This window comes from Glandiceps talaboti, chromosome 6, assembly GCF_964340395.1.
Source record: "Glandiceps talaboti chromosome 6, keGlaTala1.1, whole genome shotgun sequence".
Classification (NCBI taxonomy): Eukaryota; Metazoa; Hemichordata; class Enteropneusta; family Spengelidae; genus Glandiceps; species Glandiceps talaboti.
In genome coordinates, this window is record NC_135554.1 from 27,682,238 (window position 1) to 27,703,958 (window position 21,721).

The following is a 21,721-nucleotide window of genomic DNA, read 5'->3' on the forward strand; positions in this document are numbered from 1 at the left end:
ATGTCTGCGATATATATCTTCATTTCACTTTGTGTGTTACTTCCCTGTGGTCTGGCAAATACAAAACCGCATATCATTTTCATTCTTGCCGATGACCTTGGCTGGCACGATGTTGGATACCACGACTCTATTATACAAACACCTAATATTGACAGACTTGCAGCTGAGGGAGTCAAACTCGAAAATTACTACGTCACACCACTATGTTCACCATCTAGATCAGAGCTGATGACTGGCAGGTATCAGGTAAATGGAACGATTGTGACTGATTGATTGATTGATTGATTCAACCCGAAGCACAATGTGTAACAATGGTTTTGTATTCATTTGACATACTATTACAAATTAGACGTTTGTCGCAACGAATTAAACTCAATTCAGATTCATGAGGTCGTAAATGAGAGAGAGAGAGAGAGAGAGAGAGAGAGAGAGAGAGAGAGAGAGAGAGAGAGAGAGAGAGAGAGAGAGAGAGAGAGAGAGAGAGAGAGAGAGAGAGAGAGAGAGAGGGGGGGGGGAGAAACTTGATCGAGTGCGCAGTAATGCATATTTTCAATGAGAATGAGAGAGAGAGAGAGAGAGAGAGAGAGAGAGAGAACTTGATCGAATGTGCAGTAATGCATATTTTGATATGTCGATTTTTGATATTACTTAATATTTACAGATTCATACAGGAATGCAGCACCATGTACTAGTAGCCCAAGAACCACGATGTCTACCGTTAAAAGAAGTACTTATGCCCCAAAAGTTAAAAGAAAGTGGCTACTCAACTCACATGGTAGGAAAATGGCATTTAGGATTCTGTCACTGGAACTGTACCCCAAATCACCGTGGTTTTGATACATTCTTTGGTATGGATATCTTAATCACATTTCTCTCGTAGTAGCTATATTGGTGTTACTGCACGCATAATATATATATTACACCCAATCTGTGAAATTGCCCAATTCATGAAATGTGCATGTAACTTTGCCCAGTTCATGAAATAGTCAACCTTATGCAAATGAGAGTATAGATTATGAACTAAAAGAAGCGAAATTAAATTCTTGGGAAGAGTTTTGAACTGGGGTGTTGATTATCGAACTCTATTAAAAACACAAGCTACACTGAATTATTATAAAATAAGAATTATGAAGTGATGAGTTTGTAAATACATGATAATAAAGTTGTTTGATTCTTATTCTATTTTGTGTGTGTCCTATAAAAGATGCTTATTTCATGTACTGGGCATATCTTACCATACCCACTTCATCACCTGGGCAACACGATTGACTATTTCATGAACTGGGCAAATTTACCTACCAATTTCATAAATTCGGCAATTTCACAGATTGGGTGTAACATATACATAATACACTAATTTACTTGGTGTTCCCCACTTAAAGGGTTATTTTTAATTGCTGGGGGGGGGGCCTTGGCTGTGTTTCCAAGTTGAACATGTCTTTCCTCAAACTGACCCCAACGCCGATGACAAGTCAAAGTAAACCCCCCCCCCCGTATCGACCACATTTTCCAAAATGAACCCCATCTCCACCCCACTCAATGCATAGTTGAGATCACTTTAAATGCAAAGTAAACAGGGTCTTATGGTGTTAGTATCTCACCATATGAATACTGTTATTTAAACGCATAGATTACTTTTGGTCTAGTTGTTGTTATCTTTGTACATAAATTCAACTGGAACCTGTGAAATACGTAACTGGAACCTGTGGAATACGTAACTGGAACCTGTGGAATACGTAACTGGAACCTGTGGAATACGTGATCTCCTCATGGTATCTCAGAACAACAGTATACATCCATGGGAGACTCATTACACGTAGTTAATACAATTTGTTCTTTCAAGATTGGTCATTACACATTGAACAAATGTAGACAGCAATCAACAAACCAATTTGTGATAATGGTATACTATGGTACATATACATTTACTTCTCTGAAACAGGTTGCTGGATTGCAGTGATATTTGGTGTGGATATGCCTTAGGTCCATTCAGATTTGTTCATGCCAAATTAACATGTGTAATTACCTGTTTTGGCAGATGGTAATTTGTTATCGGTACAACCCACTGGCTGGAAAAAAAATCATTTTTACCATGATGAACGAAAAACTATAGTAGTGAACAATTTTTACCACTCAGATCATTTTGTGGAAATTATCTTTTTAAGCCATAAGCTGATGATGAAGAGAAATGTGATGTGCATGGAATTTTTTGACTGGGTTTATAGGTGATTTATAGGTGACCCCAAACACTTTGCCACTAGGGTTATTCGTAGCATAGTTCAAATGTTTCTAGACAATGCTCATTAATACAACATCAGAGATTTACTTTGTACCATCTATGTAAGAAAAATACAAAACAGTGGAGCTATTTCGACTGCTAGGTCGCTTGTCTGAGATAGTTTTTGTTCTTTCCTGTAGGTTTTTACCTTGCAGGGGGCGATTACTTTCACCATACACGTAAATGCCATGGCCATAGATACGAGTGTTTTGACTTACGAGATGGCGATATAAATGTGGCACCTGACTACAGGGATCAATATTCTACAACTTTATTTGCAGAGAAGTCACAGGAAATAATACGAAAACATGATCTAGACACAGTAAGCCTGATTTCAGTTTTAAAATATTCTACCAATGTCCAAATGTAGCGATGAAGGTATGTCAACATGTAGCGATGAAGGTATACGTATGTCAATGTGCGTTGAAACACAGTTCACTGTATTCAATTTAACAGTAAATTTCTTTTGTAATAGTAATATGTAAGACTTGTATCCACGCATTATTTATTTTTAAATAACCCCTTTTCATTATTCGGCAATCGACGAATTTCAATAACGTATTAGTGTAATTCATTACATTACATATTTTCCTTTTATAATTATGTTTTGGTTATTCACACGCAAAGGATGTTAAAAATATATTTTTTAAACCACCACCACCACCACCACCACCACCACCACCACCACCACCACCACCACCAACAACAACAACAACAACAACAACAACAACAACAACAACAACAACAACAACAACGATCGTGTGACCTTATCTTCTCGAGACAGTAATTCTATACTAAAAGTTATTCATGTTTGATTGCAGCCATTGTTTCTCTACTTATCATTCCAAGCGGTTCATGCCCCCTTACAAGTACCTACTCAATACGTCACAATGTATAAAGACAAAATTAAGGACTGGGATAGGAGGACGTACGCCGCTATGACTACATGTATGGATGAAGCTATTGGTAATGTGACCAAGACTTTGAAGGAGAAAGGTCTTTTGGAAAATAGTGTTATCGTATTCTCTACAGGTTGGTGTTTGAAAAAAATAAGTGGTCCTGGGTGCATAAACTAAATGTTGTGTCATGGTACATTTCCCCTTTCGATTGTATTGAGTAATTGAATGTATAAATTGCGTCCAGTGGCCGATGAACCCATTGCCTTTAAAGCACACTATTCTGTATCGTTACACAGTACGTGTATTTTAGTGACAGTGACAGTTCACGTGATATATAGTTGCATAGACTGCGTGTATTTTAGTGACAGTTGTGATATATAGTTGCGTAGTACGTGTATTTTAGTGACAGTTCACGTGATATATAGTTGCGTAGTACGTGTATTTTAGTGACAGTTCACGTGATATATAGTTGCACAGACTGTGTGTATTTTAGTGACAGTTCACGTGATATATAGTTGGGTACTTAGTGACAGTTCACGTGATATGTAGTTGCGTAGTACGTGTATTTTAGTGACAGTTCACGTGATATGTAGTTGGGTACTTACGTGTATTTTAGTGGCAGTTCACGTGATATATAGTTGCGTACTTACGACGTGTATTTTAGTGTATAGTTCACGTAATATATTAGTGCTTTGTACGTGCATTTTGGTTTTAGGTGACGTAATATATCGTTGTGTAGTACGTGTATTTTAGTGTATAATTGATATGATATATTATTATGTAGTACGTGTATTTTACTTTTCAGTGTGTAGTTGACGTAATCTATCTTTAGTACATATATAGTTGACACGGTATATTGTTGTGTAGTCAATCTACAAACGTTAACTCTTTGAACTGCGGTGACCCAACAGTGAATTTTCAAATGATCTCGGTACTGCCCTGTAATATTGAATTGTTCAATGAAGGCATTGTGAGATATTATTGAAAGTGGGTTCTTAAAAGTTCTAAAGATGAATTTGAATTTTTCAGACAACGGCGGAGCTCTTAATGCTGGGGCCAGCAATTGGCCTCTCAAAGGACAGAAGACATCTCTCTATGAGGGAGGCGTGAGAGGGGCAGCATTTGTGTGGAGTCCACATCTAAAACCGCATGTCAAAGGAAGGGTGAATAAAGAACTGTTGTCCATCGGTGATTGGTTGCCAACGTTTATACACCTGGCTGGAGGAAGTACAAATGGTACGAAACGATTAGATGGACGGAACCAATGGGATGTTATTAGGTATGCACTTGTTTGTTTGTTTGTTTTGTTTTGTTTGTTTGTTTGTTTGTTTGTTTGTTTGTTTGTTTGTTTGTTTGTTTGTTGTAGAGGTGTTCAGTTTATAGCTGATATTCAATGGTGTACCTCTAGTATTAACTTCCTGGAGCATAACACAAGCTGAGTCTGTACGTTAATTTTCGGGTGTAACGTTTGCTGCACCTTTAAAATGTAAGCTTACTCACAGTAAAGTACAGAAGCAAAGTTAAATGGATCCGATGACGTAATTTATTATAGGTATGGAAATGACGTCATTTATTATAGGTATGGAAATGACGTCATTTATTATATGTATGGAAATGACGTCATTTATTATAGGTATGGAAATAACAAGGAAATCCCTAGTATAAAATCATTGTAACGATGCCAGAGGACAATGTGATATAGAAATCATACATCGACATTAAAGGGGAATGCCACTTCAGGAAATAAAGATATTTTCATTAACTATGGATTCTGGAGGGTCATTTCATAATTGTCGCTCGGTTGCCAAGAAACACTAAATTGTAACTTTTTCACCTCTATTTATCTTTCAGCGGAACACCATTGCATGATGGATCTTTAGTAGACATGATTATTCATTAGATGAACACTGAATATTCCTGACTCCTAAACTCGCTTACTTCCATCACATAAATAGTCATGAAATGACTCTCCAGAACCCAAAGTTTTATGAACATACCTTTATTTCCTGGAGAGGCGGGGCTAGGCGTTCTCGTTTAATATTATACTTCATATTGTAAAATCGAGGTCTTATGTATGTATTAAGTAGTATAAACTCAGCTTGTGCCATTTTTACCCGGCAGATCTCAAACCTGTTATTCAAGTACTATACTAATACAAATTTAGGACATCATTTAGTATAGAAATATCGAGGAAACAGCTAACGACACCAGACAACGTTTTTATACCATGGAAACTGTTTAATAAATTCTCTCATCTAGGAATCGGCTCTTCTACTTGCAGGTGGATCGTACCTTTCCAGTATGATAGACCATAAACAGTAAAGATTCACAATCGCATTTCCTCTCCCATTGCTTTTAACACAGGCGCTCCCCAGGGTTGTGTTTTAAGCCCATTGTTGTATCTATGATGATAATGTAATTGTTAAGTTTGCTGATGACACTACAACAATTGGCTTGATATGTAATAACGATGAAACTGTGTACAGGGCAAAAGTAGAACTTGGTCAAATGGTGTGAAGTGAAAAATCTCGAACTCAATATAAATAAGACCAAGGAAGTAATTGTTGATTTTAGATTGTCTCGTCAACCTTATATTCCAATTAATGTAAATGGGGGCAGATGTTGAAATTATCAGATCTCACACAATTTGTCACTTTTATCTTGTGTTTTTTATCCGTCCTCTTTTATCCTTTTTTTTACTGTTCTTTAGGAGCGCTCGTGAATAAATATCTACAAAGAATCTGAATCTGAATCTGAATCTGAATCTGAAAGTATGCATTGACTTCACATTATACTAGAGTACCGTCATGTAGCTTAAGGTTTTATGTAAAATATTTTTGCCTGATTAAAACAACTTACAAACTAGGTGTATGTCACTTTAATAAAGTACACAACATCATTTATCAAATTGCATTAACTTAAAATAAAATAACAAAATAAGCATACTGTTTTATAGCTTTGATTTAAAACAACAATAGATTTAATATAGCAACGACGAAAAAAAGAAAGTGAATTCGTTTTGTTGGTGATGTCAATCAAACTGACTATACTTTTACTTTTTTTGCAGTGAAGGAAACCCATCGAACAGAAAAGAAGTGGTTCATAATCTCGATCCTTTGCGTCCCTTATCACCTGTTTACCGAGAAGACGAACCATTCCATGAATTTTCCGATTTTGATACACGCGTGTTTGCGTCAATTCGAGTGGGAAATTGGAAACTGGTGACTGGAAGTGCAGGTATAATACACATTTTATTAACAGATATGAATAAACATTCCGCTACATAAATGTTTTGATTTTAAATGATAATTCTGGTTACTAACAGTTTTGAAAATTTTCCGTCCAAAACAAATCAAGGAAAAACTTTGGGTTGAATTACAAGCGCAAAAAACGCACTCAAGTTCGCAAGAACATATTTCTGTCAAACACACACACATACACACACAGACACAGACACACACACACACACACACACACACACACACACACACACACACACACACACACACACTTCCCCTAAAATGCGTACAAGTATTTATTAATGTTGTGATTTTAATACATTTTTTCCTATTCTTGGTCTACCCATGCCGTCCCTCGCCCCTATTTCTGTTTTGTTTTGTTATCTGTTTAAGGGGATTCGGATTGGACTACTCCTGACGAGATGGGCTATCACAGAGAAAGCAAAATGCATCCCGTCGTGCAGCTGTACAACATACCTGAAGACCCCGAAGAAAGGTCAAACTTAGCAAACGCTCGACCTGATGTGGTATACCAACTGTTAAAACGGTTACAATTCCACTACGAGAGATCAGTACTACCTGAGGATGTAGTAACTCACATGGATGCCTCAGATCCTGTCACTCACTTTGATATGGCGTGGACTCCATGGTTGACTTTCAAATAGAATGATATGGCATGGACTTCATGGTTGACTTTCAAATAGAATGATATGGCATGGACTTCATGGTTGACTTTCAAATAGAATGATATGGCATGGACTCCATGGTTGACTTTCAAATAAGAATAATATGGCATGGACTCCATGGTTGATTTTCCAATAGAATAATATGGCATGGACTCCATGGTTGATTTTCCAATAGAATAATATGGCATGGACTCCATGGTTGACTTTCAAATAGAATGATATGGCATGGACTCCATGGTTGACTTTCAAATAGAATGATATGGCATGGACTCCATGGTTGACTTTCAAATAGAATGATATGGCATGGACTCCATGGTTGACTTTCAAATAGAATGATATGACATGGACTCCATGGTTGACTTTCAAATAAAATGATATGGCATGGACTCCATGGTTGACTTTCAAATAAAATAATATGGCATGGACTCCATGGTTGACTTTCAAATAGAATGATATGGTATGGACTCCATGGTTGACTTTCAAATAAAATAATATGGCATGGACTCCATGGTTGACTTTCAAATAAAATAATATGGCATGGACTCCATGGTTGACTTTCAAATAGAATGATATGGCATGGACTCCATGGTTGACTTTCAAATAGAATAATATGGCATGGACCCCATGGTTGACTTTCAAATAAAATGATATGGCATGGACTCCATGGTTGACTTTCAAATAGAATAATACATCACACATATCACATCTCTTATTTGGAAAGTTTACTTTCTAGATTTATATTCCTATCAATTAATATTAGAATGAAAATAAAATATCAAATCGGAATATGACACTCGAGCTGTATTTTTTGTATTTCTTTTGACGCATATGCCAGTGTGTGTTGTTGCTGGTAACGCATTATCACATTAACATTACTGATATAACTTTTAACCTATTTCAAAACGCTATATAGCTATAGAGGCCTACTAACGCCCCCTCCCCCTATATACTACTACCTGCCGTATCGTAACTTTCAATATAATAACACATACATACATACATACATACATACATACATACATACATACATACATACATACACGCATACATGCATACACACATACACACACATACATCAGAAGTCGGAAGTCGGAAGTCGGAAGTCAGAAGTAAGAAGTCGGAAGTCAGAAGTAAGAAGTCCCTCTACGGCTTTCGTACAAATGCTATGATTTCTCAGCTGACCGACAGATGTATTGGGTATAAGAATTCCCATTTGCTTTAAAACTCTTGACCTTAACAAAAGACATACATACGCGTTATACATACATACATACATACATACATACATACATACATACATACACACACACATACATACATACATACATACATACATACATACATACATACATACATACATACATACATACATACATACATACATACATACATACATACATTGGGCACCAACTTGTTGGAGACTTGGTGAGTTAGGATATACCTTGTAAGAAAGTCATTGTTTGCGCAACTCGAGTCGAGCTATAGTGGAGACATTGCACCAACTACGCAGCTTACACCACATCAATCGCCCGTTTAAAACTTTATTAAAGATAATTTTCTCGAGCTATTAAATATAGTTAAAAGCAGCAGGATATCCCCATGCAAGAGCTGAAACATCACACTACTGAAAGAATTTAAAAGATTGTGATTTTTGAATAGACACCTGTGTGTGATCAGAAATTGACCAATTGGGCTGAGGACGTGCTCACAAATCACCAAGTCATTTTGAGCAACAGGCCACTGCATTTCAGTCACCTTGCACATGTGCAACACATGCTCCCATCAATATATTTTCTCATTCTGGGCTTTGAGTTTGGTATGAGAAGACTGTAATATCGTGGGCACTGTACAGTGCTGGGCGTTTGCAGATAAATAATCTAGTTTGGCTTCTCCACGATTTCGGTAACACATTGGTGAATAAAATTTAATCCCCGTGTCCTCTAAATGTTTACGTCATCTTTTTAATTATTTGTTGTCGTTTACGAGACTTGAAACCAGCTCTGCGTGCCTCAAAATCTTACGTGATTTCACTGTAGCAGCTGGCACAATACATCTTTAACGCTGTCGTGTTGTGTGGATCAATTTTGCATTGCATAAAGACTATATCGAGCAGACGACGGAGTTACTGTTGTCAGCTTGATTTATTATTACCCAGCGTCCACCGCGGTTGCCACCATCAGCCATATAGCTTAGTAGTTTCTGGTCTACATTCAACATGCATTCGCAAGCTCCGAGTTTTTTATACTTCGCATCCAGTTTTGCTTTCTTTCTATGCTTAGTTTCTCCGAGCTTAGGGCAGACAAAACCTCATATCATTTTCATTCTTGCTGATGATCTTGGCTGGCACGATGTTGGATACCACGACTCTATTATACAAACACCGAATATTGACAAACTTGCAGCCGAGGGAGTCAAACTCGAAAATTACTACGTGACACCGCTGTGTACACCAACGAGATCAGTACTGATGACTGGGCGGAACCAGGTAATAGTTCATGATGTTGAATGTTTTCGCCCGGAGAAATGGGGGGGTTCTCAGTTTCGATCTCCAAGTTATTCACTGAAGTTATTTTGCTCGAATTACAACGACTGCATTACTTTATATTACGTTTATTAGATTAGGAATCTAATCTTATCAGAAATGAACATTTTGTATGAGCGTATCTCATCCATCATATGATAGACACAAAAAGCACAATTGATGTAGGCAAGACTGATGTTAAAATATCATGGAGTTTGAGAAAATAATGGAAATCATGAACAACTTTTGAAATCAAATTGTTGTTACACATTCAACATTTTGTTTCTATTTATTGTGTGTAAAGTTAAATTAAACCCAAATACATATACACAAAATAAGGCCCCTCTCCTCAACTTTTCAAATACTATATTTAAATCATCTGTGAGACATAATTTGTTTTGAATTTTATGATTATGATATTAGAAGATAATTCTGATATTGTAGCGAAGTTACATAAATAAGATTTCTTTGTTTTGCTGTTCTTGAGCCACTGCGTGTCAATGGTAGCCAATTACACCAAATATAGCCACCGTTGATTATAATTGATAGAACCCATGAAAAACACCGGTGCATTTGCTTGAATGAAGTGAGTTAAGGAAGGATTTTATGTAATGAAAAAATTAGGTAAAAACAGTAATAGATACAACACATTAGGGTAGCTATACTGTAGGTTCAGGTGATGTTTTTATCATCCATTTAATTGTAATATAACACTAACAGTCGTATTCGATTGTTATAACATGTAGTATTCTATCAGTAAACAGAGTTATGGGATCCTGGATCCTGTGGTGTTTATGCTTTGATAATTTTCCGGCACTAATTTATATTGTAGTCTTTGTGTGAAACTTGTCTCATTCCTGCTTACCACGAGCAAGCAAAGGCACGGGTGTTTTTCGCCGGTTGTCACACGCTGCAACATTATGCGCGCGCGGCATACATCAAACAAAAACAACCGTTGCATCATGTCAACAATATGTCATCTCCTTACTTAGCATTTTAACATTTACAATGATAGTCCGTAGTCGTCCAATAAATAACATCAATTTTAAATACTTTTGAAAGACCTGTTGAAATATAATCGTTATGAATTTTAGATTTCTCATAAATTAAATATAAGATATGATATTCTAACATTATATTTTGTAACACCATTTTTGTTTGAGATTTCTAGCTAGGATGTGTTCAAATGTTATGATTTCAAAATCTTACTTTTTGTTAATTCCACCATCGGTTGTCAGAGCTCAAGTAAATTCCTATTTTCGTTATTTACTGCTTACCCGTTTCTACTCTTTCTCTACTGTGAGTACACCATGTCCATTCTATTTTCGTTATTTACTGCTTACCCTTTTCTACTTTATCTCTGCTGTAACACCATGTCCGTTCTATGAAGAGTTAATACAGGTTCGTCTTTTCTTGACGGAAAAAATAAAACGATCTGTTGGATTCGTGAAGATTAATCGTCCTGAAGATCTAGTCTGTTCGTTAGTGGTCTCAGTGAAGACTGACTTTATTTCACGTCGAAACCGAATTTCTTTCATTCCGTACAAATACTCATAACTGTCAAAATGGTAAAATCGATTACACGGTAAAAATGGAAATTTCAAATTAACATTTTTTAAAGTTCTACAGTACAATAATGATTCCACATTATGCATCTAAAATTATGATTTCAGTGGCATGATTCTGAATAACTGTCTGTTTTCATAGATTAGCACTGGAATGCAACATTTCGTCCTGACGGCTGGAGAAACTAGATGTCTCCCATTGGACGAAGTACTTCTTCCTCAAAAGATGAAAGAAAGTGGTTATGCCACCCATATGGTTGGAAAATGGCATCTTGGTTTTTATAAGTGGGAATGTACACCAAATCATCGAGGATTTGATACATTCTTTGGTACGTTTTAAAAAAACAACACATTTCTGAGTAGTTTTGGGCTGTCGATTTATATCATTTTAAGGATGAATCTCCTACAAAATCACGTATAGCGTTATCAGAGACATCTGTCAGCATATAAATAATATACATGTATTAGTTCAAATGTTCTCGCTCGACAGTGAAAATATAATCATTTGGATTTTTCATGTCATTTTGTACAGCGGCTAGCTGCTAACGCGATCTAATTAAATGACTTACAGCGTAGCTATGGAAACGTGGTGAAACTTGATGCAAGCTGATACAGTATACGTAAAGATATAAGCTGCTTTGGTAGTAAAGTCCTATACTAGTGGTACATTCGTTCATTTATCATCTCAATTTAATACAATCTATGGCTCCATTTTATGTACACAATATAATATATTAATTTTTATTTCATACTGAACAAATCGTTTTTCCAATCTATTACAATTTAGTTAATGCCTTATGACAGAAAGTGTGTGTGTGTGTGTGTGTGTGTGTGTGTGTGTGTGTGTGTGTGTGTGTTGTACTTTACAAGCAAAACAAATTAAAGACATCACATTTTAATTCCCCGAGTCTTCATTATAAATTCCTTGTAGCTGTAACTGAAATAACATTCACTAACTTTTATATTGCAAAGTTTACGAAGCTGAAATGACAATAACAATTAAATGAAATTACATTAATAAAACCAGATGTAAACTTAATGCCCTAAGGGCAAACCATAGATTTATGTTCCTACACACATTATTGGAATGCAACATGCAGAGCTATAGATATTATACATGATGCACCCCTTAATTGGAAATTAATCATATGAATCTATATGAAATTTGAACGTTGTATACTTTAGATATTGCCTAATTATAGAAAAAATTATTAATCATGCAAATGAACCATTATATAAATTAACGAACTTTAAATGATACATGCAGTTATTTACTATCAATACATATACTAAATTATCTGAAATTTAAAACTTTCATTCTAAAGGCATTGCCTAATAAGCAAACATCGTTATTTATGCAAATTACGCATCACAATTAAAAACCACATAACAACTACATCAAACACTTAATTTGGTACAATCAAACACTTAATTTGTTACAATCAAACACTTAATTTAGTACAATCAAACACTTAATTTGTTACAATCAAACACTTAATTTGTTACAATCAAACACTTAATTTAGTACATTCAAACACTTAATTTAGTACAATCAAACACTTAATTTGTTACAATCAAACACTTAATTTGGTACAATCAAACACTTAATTTGTTACAATCAAACACTTAATTTAGTACATTCAAACACTTCATTTAGTACAATCAAACACTTAATTTGTTACAATCAAACACTTAATTTGTTACAATCAAACACTTAATTTAGTACAATCAAACACTTAATTTAGTACAATCAAACACTTAATTTAGTACAATCAAACACTTAATTTGTTACAATCAAACACTTAATTTGTTACAATCAAACACTTAATTTGGTACAATCAAACACTTAATTTGTTACAATCAAACACTTAATTTAGTACATTCAAACACTTCATTTAGTACAATCAAACACTTAATTTGGTACAATCAAACACTTAATTTGTTACAATCAAACACTTAATTTAGTACAATCAAACACTTAATTTAGTACAATCAAACACTTAATTTAGTACAATCAAACACTTAATTTGTTACAATCAAACACTTAATTTGTTACAATCAAACACTTAATTTGGTACAATCAAACACTTAATTTGTTACAATCAAACACTTAATTTAGTACATTCAAACACTTCATTTAGTACAATCAAACACTTAATTTGGTACAATCAAACACTTAATTTGGTACAATCAAACACTTAATTTGTTACAATCAAACACTTAATTTGGTACAATCAAACACTTAATTTAGTACAATCAAACACTTAATTTAGTACAATCAAACACTTAATTTGGTACAATCAAACACTTAATTTAGTACAATCAAACACTTAATTTAGTACAATCAAACACTTAATTTGTTACATTCAAACACTTAATTTGTTACAATCAAACACTTAATTTGGTACAATCAAACACTTAATTTAGTACAATCAAACACTTAATTTGGTACAATCAAACACTTAATTTGGTACAATCAAACACTTAATTTGGTACAATCAAACACTTAATTTGGTACAATCAAACACTTAATTTGGTACAATCAAACACTTAATTTAGTACAATCAAACACTTAATTTAGTACAATCAAACACTTAATTTGGTACAATCAAACACTTAATTTGGTACAATCAAACACTTAATTTAGTACAATCAAACACTTAATTTGGTACAATCAAACACTTAATTTAGTACAATCAAACACTTAATTTAGTACAATCAAACACTTAATTTGGTACAATCAAACACTTAATTTGGTACAATCAAACACTTAATTTGGTACAATCAAACACTTAATTTGGTACAATCAAACACTTAATTTGGTACAATCAAACACTTAATTTGGTACAATCAAACACTTAATTTAGTACAATCAAACACTTAATTTAGTACATTCAAACACTTAATTTAGTACATACGTCAACTATTATAACAACTTTCCGAGCGAATGCTGTAAGGGAGCTCATTGTGCAGAATTGAAGCCATGATTGAACAGGCTCGGAAATTATATTATTCTTTGTAGTACTAGATGTATCAGGTCTTGTTAAACATGTTAAAGTAACTTTATCTAATTTCAACGAGTCTAATCACCGAAAACCATAAACAGTAAATTAATTCGATATCTGACGTCAAATCACCAAGTTTAAACTGAAGACCATATCGTAGTATTCTAACACTTTACAACAACTATAGGTTTTTATCTAGCCGGAGGAAAGTACTATAATCACACTAGAAGCTGCTTTGGTGGCAAATCCGAGTGTTGGGATCTACGAGATAACGACGAAATGGTTGGACCACAGTACCAAGGTCAATACTCCACCATTCTGTATGCGCAGAAGGCACAAGAAATTATACGAAATCATGACAGTAAAACGGTTAGTACCTTGTGAAAACTACTCAACTATCTTACGTGTTACACACTTCCGATGACGTCACACAGTGATGACATATGACAACGAACCAGTGTGAATTTTATTTCTGGATGCTACAAAATAGAAGGAGTACTGAACATAGTATTTAAGTAGATATTCGTGAGAATGCGATCCTTATGGGTAAGTAGATATTAGAACGCCATCCGTACGTTCCTACCTGTAGTTTCCATTATGTTTCAACTCAGGACCCACATGTCAACAAATTTAATCTCAAGCTGTTACCATAATAAGCTGGATAACTCTTAAGTACCATCTATACTACTTAACCGCATTAAAATGTTGCTGTCGATCGATCAAACTAGACTGTTTTCCTTCAGAATAGACCCACGTACCAAAAGTAAAGATTTGATCATTTGAGCAACCACTGTATATGTAGAGTAGCTAATGTAGTAAGTGCCATTGAAAACAAGTACGTTTTGGTGTCCGTAACATCCATTTTTCGTCGCTCGCTCTCTCTCTCTCTCTCTCTCTCTCTCTCTCTCTCTCTCTCTCTCTCTCTCTCTCTCTCTCTCTCTCTCTCTCTCTCTCTCTCTCTCTCTCTCTCTCTCTCTCTCTCTCTCTCTCTCTCTCTCTCTCTCTCTCTCGCCGCCCGTCGGCAACTGGCTACCAATAATCAAGTGGAATGTTCATTACAGTTTACATATTTAGTGGTATTACATTAGAGTCATTAGCTATCTCATAAACTGTCATTATTTTAAGTTCCACGTAGACATCTTGCCTAGTGAGGATCACGGTGCTCCTCTGCTGTATGGTGTGTGTGTGGGGGTGGGGGTGGGATGGGGGGGGTGGAATAGAGCACGCTATGCTTTGGGTTAATAATACTGTATTTTCACCGTTATAATAAAAATATCAATGGATACATTACAGTATAAACATGGTAAACGAGACCAAGAAATACAGTAAACACACATACATTCACACGTACACACACACACACACACACACAGACAGATAGACGCTCGTGTAGGCGTGCACACAATAGAATTGAATAGATATAGCCATACAAACTGCATGCAAGGGTAAGCGATGGTTAAGCAAACAAACAGTAATACTAAATCTGAGCACACATGCAAATTTACAAATTCTAATTTCCAAATTACCGAAAAACAGAGCAATGCAAAAATTGTACAGTACAATGCCTGTATACATATTAAAAATAACTGTTAACTTATTTTTTGAAAACTCGGAAGTGATCCAATTGACCGAATCTCAGTATATATAAATTATTCCTGGGTTTAATTCCCGAGTATGAAATTGAAGATTGTGGCAGCTGTTGTATAATTATATAGAAAAAGAATACAAGTAAGCTTAGCCCTCTGTCATAAGCTTGATGTATGAGAGTGAAGTACTAGTAATCTGTCGAAGATCTAGAATATCACTGTCGTATTAACGTGGCTATAAGCTTATGGATAGCAAATAGGTATTTATGTTGGAAAGACAACTCTAGGATGTGTTCACACGTACACGTACTTGAAATTGCCCTGACTACTAACTGGTGTAATATTAGGTGGATTCTTTAATTAAAAGGTATTCTATTCTTCCTTTTTATTTCATGTAGCCCCTGTTCCTGTTTTTATCATTTCAAGCGGTACATGCTCCTTTAGAGGTACCGAGGGAATACGAAGATATGTATCGAAACAAAATCAATGATGATAATCGACGAATCTATGCCGCTATGACCACGTGTATGGATCACGCCATTGGTAACGTTACAAACACGTTAAGAGAGAAAGGTTTGCTTGACAACAGCGTTATTGTATTCTCAACAGGTAGGTTGAAATGGTATTAAAGTATGCTGAGAGAGAGAGAGAGAGAGAGAGAGAGAGAGAGAGAGAGAGAGAGAGAGAGAGAGAGAGAGAGAGAGAGAGAGAGAGAGAGAGAGAGAGAGAGAGAGACAGAGACAGAGAGACAGAGACAGACACACACATAGACAGACACAGAGAGACACACAGACAAAGAGACAGACACAGAGACACACACACAGAGTGTGTGTGTGTGTATGTATGTATGTATGTATGTATGTATGTATGTATGTATGTATGTATGTATGTATGTATGTATGTATGTGTGTGTGTGTGTGTCGGTGTGTCACCCTGGCAACAAGACCAACGAGATTCCTGAGGAACTTGACTCATCGGGATGAATTGCTTACTCCAGAGTGTTCATGGGATGACTGTCCTGGTACAATACACATGACCATCTACATAGTCTCATTGTTACTGCATGTACTTGGAAACATCAAATTTTGACAGTCCGAAAGATGCAGATGTGCAAGAGTAACCATAAAGACGGCATTGTTGATGTACATTTGTACTTGTATATTGTATATTACAATTGCTTTTGTCTTGGTTGTATAACGACTAACGTGTTGCCCATTTTTCTCCCGGACTACCTTTAATCCATCCGTTACCTACCCACACCAACACCGTCCTATTAAACCACATGCTTCAACCCATCCATCCACACAGACAATGGTGGTTCCCTCGGGTATGGAGCAAGCAACTGGCCACTCAGAGGACAAAAGGGAACTCTTTACGAAGGAGGAGTAAGAGGTGCAGCTTGTGTGGACAGTCCATTTTTAAAACCACATGTACGGGGTACTATGAATAAAGAACTTCTGTACGTTGGTGATTGGTTGGCAACGTTTGTGCACCTGGCTGGGGGAAACGTGAACAATACTAAACCATTGGATTCATTCAACCAATGGGAAACAATAAGGTATCTATCTATCTATCTATCTATCTATCTATCTATCTATCTATCTATCTATCTATCTATCTATCTATCTATCTATCTATCTATCTATCTGTCTGTCTGTCTGTCTGTCTGTCTGTCTGTCTGTCTGTCTGTCTGTCTGTCTGTCTGTCTGTCTGTCTGTCTGTCTGTCTATCTAGTATACATCCATCCATCCATCCACCCATCCATCCAACCAATATTAATTTATGAGTATTAGCTATCTTAATAATGATTGGTTTCAGCGCTAATTTGCATACCTTGTCACGTGATTCTACTTACATTTGCCAGTGTTCCCTGGCAACTATTGTCATCTTATTCTAGTAACGATAGTTGCGATTGTACATCTTAGCATGAAGAAGACATCAATGGTGGTACATTTCCTCGCAATTAGTTTTCATAAAATTTTACTCTTAAATTCATTGATAGCATTGTGTTGTTGATAGAGTTAATTAGTATCCAAGGTCATAGGAAAGCTGAATGCACGACAGCAAGTAGGATAATAGGGTCAGTTTCTGATTTAAATCCGTTGACTAGTAAGATTTAAAGGATTCAACGGGTTAAAATTTGGATGGATATGAAACAAATTGTGTGCCAGAGTTGTAGAAATGAGGCGGTAGTGATTACAAGGAATTGACGTTGGTTTACGTGTGACGTCACTGCTAAACAAGGCATTCAACCATTGGGGTTTGACATTCATACACAATATATATCCACACCGCGCATTACATTCGAAGTTGGCAACACTATTGATGCATCTGATCAAAACTTGCAACTATCGTTGCATAGGCCGATCGCAGGGGGCGCTATAGTTTATCGCTGAAGTGAGGAAAGACGACTCGGAGCCATTCAGAGACCATGTATTTACTATATATGATAACGACTGCCAGCTATAAAACAATTTAATTTATTCTTCCTTGACATTTACAACGGTCATTGCGGAGCAAGGAAATTAGCATATTCTCAAGATGTAAGTAATTTATTTAATTCCTTCCTTCCTTCGCTTGTCTTTGCAGTGCTGGAAAACCTTCTCCTAGGATTGAAATAGTACACAACATTGACCCAATGAAAGATTTATTACATATACCGAAAGAATACCCTTATACGACATACACAACATTTGACCCCCATCTTCATGCAGCAATTCGCATGGGTAATTGGAAAGTGATTACAGGGGCAAAAGGTAATACAGAGAATTTTATCACTTTTTCTTTTAAAAGAAACAAAGTTAACATTGCACTAAGATAGTTTTTATATGTTTTGACTTTTGATGCCATCGAGTGAAAATCTAGTCCCCCGTGTCACACTTCCACTTAGATTATTAGACCGGTGGAGAATATTGGTAAATTTTGAAAAAAAGTTGTAACACTATTACCACCCCAAGAGAGTGATGTATTGTAGACACATTGTGCTGGAAGGGAAGGAAATGGTACAGTACTGAAGATATGATGAGATGAAATGGGACGGGATGGGATGGGACGAGACGAGAGAGGATGCTGGGATGGGATGGGATGGGATGGGACGAGGCGAGACGGGATGCTGGGATGGGATGGGATGGGGTATCGATGGGACGGGACGACGAGACGAGACGAGACGAGACGAGACGAGACACATGAGAGATATATTCATTATCTCCCTTTAAGGGTACGTACAGATACAAGGCAAACATAACGAACTCAATCAGTCACCATTTGTAAAAGATCGTTAAACCATGGAGATATATCCTCTTACAAATGATAAACATAAATAAAATCTTCAAAAGTGTACTATGAAGAAACCACAAATCAGAAGTTTTATGTTGTCCTATTAAATATCATGTGAAACAGTAGAATAGCTTTAATGGGAATACACTAAATGGTTAGCAAGGTATAAGGCAATGAATACTGGAATGGTTTATGGCGATATGTTTGAAAGTGTCCTAGATCCTGTCAGATAATAAGAGAAAAGTAATAGCATCGGTATCTAGTGTTAGAGTTATAACTTTTATCATCATTGTATACGCCATGTTTCTATCTGTATTTTGCTGTTTAGGTGATTCTACATGGACCATGCCCCCAGAGATCGGAGACGAACGGATCCAGGGTCCACCAGGATCTATTCTATTGTTCAATATTGTCGAAGACCCGCTGGAAAGTAACGATTTAGCCTTTAGTAGACCAGATATTGTATACAGAATGTTGGAAAGACTGAAATACCACAATACCACTACTGCTGTTTTACCGGCCCCTATTGTTAGGAATCATAGTGTAACAACTCCTCTCCAATCAATGGCATGGACACCATGGGAATAATTAAAAATAGCGCCAATGGCGTTGTTGCACAACTGTGTACAGTTTTTTAAAAATTTTTATCCACATGCTGATCCATGCTAGGTATAGGTGTTCATTTGCTGAATGATTATCCAGTTGCCTATCCAACCCTGTTGTTATATTTGCAATATACGTGATCATTTGTCTGTTGCTATGGGCGTGGTCTTGTTGCTAGGTATATTTGCATACATTTTATGAATGTTTATTCATTTGGCTATTTATTAATCGCTGTTACCTTTGTGAAATACACCACCGTTTGGCTGTTGCTATGGGCGTGGTCATGGTTGCTAGGGCCAACTGTGTCAAAATAGTTTGAAGAAAATCTGCAGAATAACACTTCTAGAAACATGCCATTCTTTATCTAAACACCCAAAGAATGTTCCCACCAAATTTCAGACTGATCTGCATAGTAGTTTTTACGTTTTTGACCAAAATCACATTTTTGACCAAAATCACACATCGATATTATGATCATGTTGATTTGAACAATTTCTCAACTAGACACCCAGGAAGCAAGGTAATACACCCACCACATATCATGGCAATCGGTCTGGCGGTTTTTGACTTTAAGTTGTTTACACACACACACACACACACACACACACACACACACACACACACACACACACACAGCCACTTTGCCATGCCTATAGCACTACTGAACCTTATCAGTTTAGTTGTGCTAAAAATGGCAAAAATAGAGGAATGTGATGGGGTGTAAAACAAACAGGGATAGTCACACACACATGTTGGTAGCCTAGCTATAAAAACGAGAGCAAACTAAAAGATTCGTCACTGTGGGCGCATTATGACGTAAGCAACCACGGCGGCTCGGACGACTCTTCAGATCTTTGGCAGAACGAAAGTATACTCTTTCAGTAGCCAAATTGCGGGTTTTATCGATCAGATACAAAGGACTGTGGCGTGTGGGATTACTCGCATTTAAGTTAATGGGTCAAAAATTGTAGCCCTCCAGCAAGGCTTTCGGGTAGGCATCACCGTATGCGGAGACTCTACATCTCAGATGGTGAGTACAGAACAGAACCCGGGGGGGGGGGGGGATTTGTACTGATATACGACGTTCCCTTGTTTATCCACTAATGTTGAGGATATATAATTGTTCATCACAACAAAGTTTGCAGACTGATGGCACTAACATGTTCACATATGCATTTACACATTATATGAAGATTGCACACCCCCCCCCCACACACGCACTTCCATAGAAGTCACATAGCTGCAACGAGTCGCGCTACGTGCTGCACTCACCACTTTTAGTCTAAGTGATATTTGTATTGTATGAATTGCTTACAGCGTCTTTGATCACATTTTTTTGTGGATACTGACGCTTTATAAATAAATAATAATAATTATTATTACATACAATAGGCACACACACACACACACACACACACACAATGTGCTTCCATGCCTTTGGCAACGAAACTAAGCAGAAGAGAAAATAATTATGTGTCATTATTTATTTTCCTTTTTAAACTTATTATAATTACAGCTTTAACGATTTCTTCATAATATGGGATGTTTATTTTTTTTCAATTTTCTCTGGTTGATATTTGTGGCAATTTAAGTTAAAACTATAATAGATATGCTACTATTGTATTTCCATATAAACAGAGTATACTGTTGTTGTATTAATTTATGCATGTAAGCACTGGCCATTTAAATCATCATTGGCAATAAAACTCATGACAATATAAGAAAAAATTGGCACATATCTTGGTATCTTAAAATACAGGAAAGAATAAACAAATGATGCAAAATATTCATGGAAGTAAAAATGACTGATGAATGAATTTGCATGCAGAATTGATGAATTTGCATGCAGAATTGATGAATTTGCATGCAGAATTGATGAATTTGCATGCAGAATTGATGAATTTGCATGCAGAATTGATGAATTTGCATACAAAATTGACTGTTTTCATAAATACTTCATTCATTGCATATATATACTGTTTAATTTGCATGAATTACTCAGAGGGGAAAATTAGCTTTGGCAAAGTAGCTTCAATGTTAACAGATAGGGAAGAAAAGAGACA

General features: G+C 36.1%; 2 protein-coding genes across 2 annotated transcripts; both read left to right on the forward strand.

Moving 5' to 3' along the window:
* Window positions 1-7,081, forward strand: LOC144437054 (arylsulfatase B-like). Its single transcript, XM_078125922.1, has 7 exons — window positions 1-246; window positions 662-848; window positions 2,419-2,600; window positions 3,100-3,310; window positions 4,207-4,456; window positions 6,245-6,414; window positions 6,810-7,081. The coding sequence occupies exons 1-7, from the start codon at window positions 1-3 to the stop codon at window positions 7,079-7,081; spliced, it is 1,518 nt and encodes a 505-aa protein (XP_077982048.1).
* A 2,227-nt stretch (window positions 7,082-9,308) lies between these two features.
* Window positions 9,309-20,262, forward strand: LOC144436279 (arylsulfatase B-like). Its single transcript, XM_078125026.1, has 7 exons — window positions 9,309-9,587; window positions 11,331-11,517; window positions 14,381-14,562; window positions 16,178-16,388; window positions 17,088-17,337; window positions 18,369-18,535; window positions 19,384-20,262. Exons 1-7 carry the CDS (start codon window positions 9,318-9,320, stop codon window positions 19,641-19,643), a joined length of 1,527 nt encoding a protein of 508 aa, XP_077981152.1. The 5' UTR covers window positions 9,309-9,317; the 3' UTR covers window positions 19,644-20,262.
* The last annotated feature ends 1,459 nt before the right edge of the window (window positions 20,263-21,721 follow it).

Bases quoted from the DNA above. Each gene is read 5' to 3' on its own strand.
- LOC144436279 (XM_078125026.1), top strand. From the start codon at position 9,318: ATGCATTCGCAAGCTCCGAGTTTTTTATACTTCGCATCCAGTTTTGCT. The intron at 9,588-11,330 runs GTAATAGTTCAT...CTGTTTTCATAG, and splicing joins TGATGACTGGGCGGAACCAG to ATTAGCACTGGAATGCAACA. The intron at 17,338-18,368 runs GTATCTATCTAT...TTGTCTTTGCAG, and splicing joins AACCAATGGGAAACAATAAG to TGCTGGAAAACCTTCTCCTA.
- LOC144437054 (XM_078125922.1), top strand. From the start codon at position 1: ATGTCTGCGATATATATCTTCATTTCACTTTGTGTGTTACTTCCCTGT. The intron at 247-661 runs GTAAATGGAACG...TAATATTTACAG, and splicing joins TGATGACTGGCAGGTATCAG to ATTCATACAGGAATGCAGCA. The intron at 4,457-6,244 runs GTATGCACTTGT...CTTTTTTTGCAG, and splicing joins AACCAATGGGATGTTATTAG to TGAAGGAAACCCATCGAACA.